Source organism: Nestor notabilis, unplaced genomic scaffold (genome assembly GCF_000696875.1).
Source record: "Nestor notabilis isolate BGI_N333 unplaced genomic scaffold, ASM69687v1 scaffold18433, whole genome shotgun sequence".
Taxonomy (NCBI): Eukaryota; Metazoa; Chordata; class Aves; order Psittaciformes; family Psittacidae; genus Nestor; species Nestor notabilis.
The window spans coordinates 188,261-194,929 of NW_009921691.1; the positions used below are offsets into that span (position 1 = coordinate 188,261).

Here is a 6,669-nt window from a genome sequence, read left to right on the forward strand (position 1 = left end):
GGTTGGTTGTTGTTTTGGGTTTGGTTTTTTTTTCCACCAGATAGATATATATATATGTGTATATATATATAAAACTAGAGCTTGACAGAGCGTGGGGAAAATGTTGACTTAGGGCTGGAAAAGGGAAGCACGGAATATATGCCAGCAAAGCAGGTTATTTATCAGCAAACTGAGGGTGTGAGGGGCTGCCTGCACCCTGCCCACCATGGGCTCTGCCTGGGGGCATCGGGCTCACTGCCGGTGTTTAACAGTGGGATGATGCTTCTGCTGCACCAGGGTTGGTGCTCAGGCCGGAGCAGTTGTGTGTTCAGGGCGAGAATGGCTCAGAAGCTGGTGGGAATAAGCGATGCAGTCTGTTAGCTTGCTCTAGAAATGTACCAGTAATCCGTGGTTACATTATTAATGTAGTATTAAAAGAACTTGGGGCCTCTGAGCAAATTCCTGTTTCAAATAAATAATTACTGGAGCCAAGATAATTTATTAAATTAAATTGAAAAGCCCAGGCACACTCTGTGTTTGCCTTCAGGTGATTCTGGTTTTTTAACTACCATATCCAAATATCCACTGTTACTCGCATCACCATTCCCAGGGGCTGCAGACGGGCTGGAATAAAAAAAAAGTACCACGTTGCTGGGTGAGATCCAGGATGGGCATGGGATGTGGGACAGCATGGAAAGCTTTCCTCTGGAAGAGGTGTCCTCATGGCAGCGTGGACGAGGCTTTGTTGTATGTTGTGGTTGGCTGTTTACGAGCGAGGCCATTTCAATCAGTTGGTAATTTTCATAAAGCACTTTGATGCAGCGAATCCCCAGCCTGGTGCAGGACAGGGCTCCGCTGCAGCTCACAAGTGCCACCCGCTTTGGTGGGTTTTATCTCCTCTTTGCCGAGGTGTGTGACAAATTTGTACTAAATCAGAACCTCAAACGATGCTGGCGCGTAGAAACGGGGATGCTACTGCAGGAAACAGATAAAAATCCTTCACACAGCACCATGGCTTCAGAAGCAGAATAAACAACATTTAAAAATGGATAAACACAGATGGCAGATTTCCCTAAAAAGAAAGTGTTTTGAGAAAAATAAAAGGCTCTTGAAAAGGAATAAAATATGAAAAGGAGGAGAAGTGGGTCAGGAAGGAGCCGTCAAAGGAAGGGGGGAAACTAACAAAACGGAAATCAAAGACAAAGCGGATCCCGGCGGTGCGTGGCTCCAGGCAGCTTCCTGCTGGGTGAAGTGTGTGTCCTTGGTCTCATCCAGCTTGGTTCTGGTGGGCAGAGAGCCGGCAGCACCACGGGGATGCACCTAGGGGCACCTACACAGGCACTGGCTGTGGCCAATAACCCCTCGCAGTGTGTGGGGATGAGGAGGGCTGGAGGCAGCTGGAGATGCCCCTTGGAGCTGCCCAGCCAGAGGGGTCCAAGCCCGCCTGCAGGTACCAGTGTGCAGGAACTGAAGGAACCACATTTAAACTTCCCACTTCCCCAGCATCAGCAGAAGAAGAGAGGGACGTTTCAAAGACTCATTTATTTGCACCATTAACCATTTTAATGGCCTCTCTCCAATAACAACCATTCCAATGGTTAGAAGAGCAGGTGTTCAAGTAATAAGAGTGATTGAGAAGCCTTGGATGGTCATTATTATTAATACCCATAATAAAAGCAAACGAGGGAGACATACACCTCGTGTGCTCTTTGATACCCTTTTGGTTTGTAGCCGGGCAGCACTTTCCCTTGGGCAGCTAGTGGCAGGTTGGTGGTAGCAGTGGCCAGTGGTGCGCTGCAGCAGGGAGAGGGGGGTCTCCTCCAACAAAAGCCTCCCTAAAAGCAGTGTGGGGCTACGAGCTTTTCTGTCCACTGTGTTGATAGCTAAAACTGACTCTGTTTAGGAGGGGCAGGATGTTTTTAATGGCCAAGCCTGTGAGCTGACTTGGGGATTTGCAAGACTTGCTCATTGCTGGCAATGAGGAGTCTTTTAGGCAGCAGTTTTGGTGATGTGAGAGGCTGTGTTGATACCGATAACAGGAGAGAAAACCTGCCTATGTCCCACCGGGGACAGATCACAGCCTGCGCAGCACTTCACAGCCTGTTATTGTGTATGTAGGAATGTAGGTACTAACCTATGTAGGAACATCTCTCCGAAAATACTGAGCACACAAAAAGCTTCAGTGGGCACATAAATACTCCCATTAAACGTATGTGCCCCCTCGGGTGCTTCACATGAAGCTTGCGCAGTGTTCAGAGAGCTTTTAGCCTGTTCACTCACACTGCAGAGGGAGCAATGGCAATACCAGGCACGGCGAGGGAACTGGAAAGGTGAAAAAAGAGGAAATGTTGGTGCAGGTGGGGTTTGCTGAATGTCCTTCAGCAATTAACAGTGAGAAGGGACGTCCAGCCATGTTGTGACCTGCTCTCTAACGGTGCTCGTGGAGATGCTGCCCATGCTTTCATCCACGGAGGAGGAAAACCCCTTACTGTCCTTAGCAAAGAGCTCAGTGTTTGCCCAGCCCTGCAGCACCTCCGTAAAAGCCACGCTGCCGAAGCCATTACCAGGGCAGGGAACACGGGGGATAAGCAGACACAGAATGAGGCAATCGTGCGGGTTTGTCCAACAGTCGCTCACCCATTTCATTTTTCCAGCTCGTGCTATGGATTTCTGGGCCATCCCAGCTACACACACATCCATCTGCTCTGCTGTGACCTGTGTGTGGCTGCTCAACATGTTGCAGTTTCTGTTACTGAACGGACTGTTTTAAGAACACTTCCATTTTAGCTCCAGTGCTCTGAGGAGCGCTGCTGAATGGAGCACACTACCTGCAGCAGAGACTCCCAGCCCCTCTCCCCATGTACTTCACCCGAAGGCCTGTGTCGTTTAAGACCCACGAACACAGCAGGCACACGAGCCCTTCATGTGTAACGAAAATCACCTCCCAGAGCGTTTTCTTTTGCCAACCTACCAGAGGACAGTGCACCCAGTTACAACGAGCACAAAAACAAGGCTGCACAAATACACCATCATTCAACAGAACTCTATTTTAATTGTGTCGGGAAAGACCGCATCTAAAACGGGGTGCAGAGGAGGATCAAGCCACGTGCTTTACCGAGGACACACAGACAAGGGCACTGCTGAGGCTCGCACGCATCGACTCCATCCTCCAACAGAATAGCAGAGGTAACTCAGGCTTTCACCTGCATGTTAACAGCTGATAAGAAATAAGGTAAGGAAAAGGTGCAGCTTCTCAAGAGGCTGGCAAACAGAAAAGAACCGGGAGATGCTTCTAAGCATGTGCTACGGGCTGCAGGGCAAGGTGAGCGATCAACTGGCGCTCCTCTCGCTTTCCCCGTTCTCTATCAGCTTCCTTTTCTTTTCATCCGTTTTCCTCTTGAAGATGCTATCTCTGTAGAACTGAAGTTCTTTGATGCTTTCCCTGATGTCATCCAGTGCTCTGAAAGAGAATTGAGAAGGGTCATCTACAGCTACAGACCCAGCTCTGACAGGCGGGGATCGCACCTCCACTGGAAATCGAAACAGCCCTCGCAGTCTCGGCTACATGGAGAGCAATAAAGGTCCAGCAGCACTGACAGGAACACTCGGCTTATTAGTTTATGGCACCGTGGGACATGGAAGCTCCCAAAAGCCAACAGGTTCTACAGCTTCTGCTATTAAAAGCAATTCAATCTGAGACAAGAGACAGGGGCCCTGGAGACCTGCTCCAGCTCCTGCTTTGTCCTGCTCCACCTGCTTAGAGAGGTCCACACAAAGCAGTGACCTCGCTGTGCAGCACAGACACGCACCCACCGCTTCAATGGAGACCACTGCGACAGTCCTTCCTCCTCTCCTTGTGCCAGATGCCCCTTGCCTGCCCAGCATCACCATGCCGGAGCACAGTGGCAAAGGTTCCGTGACTCCTTCCCACTGCCCCTTAGGACAGCCAAAGCTCCAAGTACCAAACAGCACCCTGACACGTTATGAACTCCTGAGGCTCTGTTTTAATAATCCCTTTCCCTCCACTAACCAGGCTTCAGACAGGAGAATGCCTGGAACTCAAAGGAAGCTCTACATGCTGCTCATAAAGAGCATGGTCCTTGCACGGCTCCAGGACAGACAGAAGCAGCAACCTCACCTGTGAGAAGCCGCCTTCTTTGGTGCAAACTCGTATTCTTCTGGATACCAGCGTCTGTAAGTGGGGAAAAAGGGAAATGGGGTTCAAAAACATGTCCTGTCGCTGCTGTGGGCTTGTTACCGCTGGCGAGGGAATTCATCCTTCGCTGGCATCAGAGAAGCCACAACCCTGCAAGTCAACGTGCTGCAAACCCCAGCACGCACCACTCAGAGCAGCTTACCCTGTGCCCCCACCAGAGGAGAACAGACAAGAGGAGGCTGCCAGCAGCCCTCCTGCCCCTGCAGCCTTAACCTCATCTGAGAAGAGCACCGTTAGCACCGTGTAACAGGCTTCCCCAGATCATCCCTCACAGGATAGGTTCTTGCAGGGAACACTGACCTGCAAAGTTCTTTGACAGTGCTCACGTCGATGATCCGGTAATGAAGATGCCTCATGAACTGTGGCATGTATTTGTCAAGAAATTTCTTATCTGCGTGAACAGAGTTACCTACAGAGACACAAAACAAGATGTTACCTCAACCACATTACAAAGCTCCTGCAAATGACACCTAAGGAGAACGGCTGAGCGAGCTGATGAGGGGTAAGACAAGCTATTCCCAAGCAGCTTGTTCAGCCCTTTTTCTAGCAAATACGATTGCAAAGGTTTGTCAGATTTTCCTTGTGGGATCAGGCATGGTGTAAATACTTAATCCCTCTATAATCCTTCAGTTTGCTCCTACCATTTCTGTCACACAGGTAAGTATCCAAGTATTTACCTGTGTTACAAGTATTTACACAAGAATCAAGTTTTCTGCTAAGGGAAAATGGGCCCTGGTATTAATTTCACTTAACGCCAGTCCCAAGACTGTATGTGAATGCCTGGAATGTTGTGGCAGGACATTGGGAAGATCCGTATTTGATGTTTGGTTCCATGCACAGTGAGGAGGAGACTCCTTTGGGATTGCTGCTGGGATTCCATGGTCAGAGATGGCAGAAATGTTGAATGCACAGAAGAACCAGAGCCTCCCGCAGCAGGGACGTGGAAGAGCCGCTTTAGGGGGTCTGCACTACGGGTGATGCCCTGACTGAGCCCCTCCTTAGCGAGCAGGGTTTGATGTGCCCGCGCAGACACCAGCGCACCCCAGCACGGGCACCAGCGCCGCTGCCACGGTGGGCAAGACAGAGCGCACGTACCTGCGAGGGGACAGACGCCCGGGGGGGTCTGCTGCCGCACGAAGGACAGGAACTCGTACTCCGCCTGCTGCAGGGAAATCTTACTCTCCTTCACAGCCTTAGTAAGGCCAGACTGCAAGAAAGAGCCAGGAGTCATCAACCATGAGCACACACCGAGATGCTCCCAGACAGTAAAACTCAACACGCGTCAAGGCGGCTGCAGCACAGGCCTCACGACACTGGCACTCCTGGGGATTGGGGGTTCTCTGTTCCTGGGTGCTGTGATTTCTGGGGGTGCTTCTCAATTACCGAGACATTACACAGGCCTCGTGTACGGGGTGATCCAGGAGAGTGTTCTGCTTCTCCCTGTTTCAGGAGCAGCACTCATCCGCCCCAGCACAGCACAGCGGTATAAACCAACAGAAAGAATCAGGATCCTGCTCAAGTGTTTACCAAGAGTCCTATAAATCAGAAACGTTCCCTCCCCCTTTTCCCACCAGTTAAATGTCAAACCTGCTGCACGCGTTCGCAGTGATTTATCTCCATCTGGCTGCGCTATATATTTCCACGTCCGCACCGCAAAACTCTACTTGACAGATCCAAGTGGTGGTTAAAAAATTCATTATGTGGCTGCATTTTCATCTATATTCTAATTGCTTCTCTTTTCTTAGGCAATTAAAAGTAAGTAGCTCCTGAGGAGCAGCGGCAGCATGTGCTGCTGTCTCCAGCCCTCTCCTGAAGCGCAGCCGAGCTCGAGTCCTCCGCTGGGGAAGGGGAAACGCGCCCAGCACGGTAAATTAATATTCCTTTTCCAAACTCTTGCTAATCCTTCCTGGGGAGAGCGAGATGCCAAAGGGAGGGGGGCTTACAGCATCTTCAAACTTCAGCCTTAATTGAAAAGTAACCTGAATTTCAATTCACAATCAGGGATTGGAAAATCCATTCAGTTTCTTGCTGCTGGCAAGGAGGAGGCTTTCCTCGGTGGCTGAAAGAACCAGAACTAATCCCTTGCTGCAAAAGTTCAGCTTTCAGCGAAAGAGGAACAGTAGGGTCACAGTGCTGAGGGGACAGGCAGAAATAACAACCCCTCTTTGCAGCAGATCGGCCTCTTTAATCCTGCAGGTACCTGAATCTGCACTGAGGAATTTGCATTCTCTTGGCTCTGGACTAGTCTACACCCGTCCTCTGCCTGCCCTCACCTGGGAGGACTTCAAGCAACACCCTTCTGCTTCCCCACTGGAATTGTTTTGCATTATTCTGTGCAGCGCAGAACAGGCTTCACCCCGAGGAGCTGCCAGAGGCACCCACTGCCCCAGCCCAGCCCGGGGATCCCAACCTCGCTGCGGGAGGCACGAGGCCGAGCCGCTCCTGTGAAGACGGGAAGCAGCAGCACAATCCCA

General features: G+C 50.7%; 1 protein-coding gene across 1 annotated transcript in view; it reads right to left on the reverse strand.

Annotated features, from left to right (window-relative positions):
* Positions 1-3,194: 3,194 nt before the first annotated feature.
* REXO2 (RNA exonuclease 2) overlaps positions 3,195-6,669 on the reverse strand; it is a gene marked incomplete at its 5' end in the record, with an annotated part of 3,962 nt that continues 487 nt past the window's right edge. Inside the window, 4 exons of the mRNA XM_010011264.1 lie at positions 3,195-3,439; positions 4,118-4,171; positions 4,496-4,604; positions 5,291-5,402. Coding sequence (XP_010009566.1) covers positions 3,310-3,439; positions 4,118-4,171; positions 4,496-4,604; positions 5,291-5,402 — 405 coding nt within the window. The remainder of the gene's footprint in view (positions 3,440-4,117; positions 4,172-4,495; positions 4,605-5,290; positions 5,403-6,669) is intronic.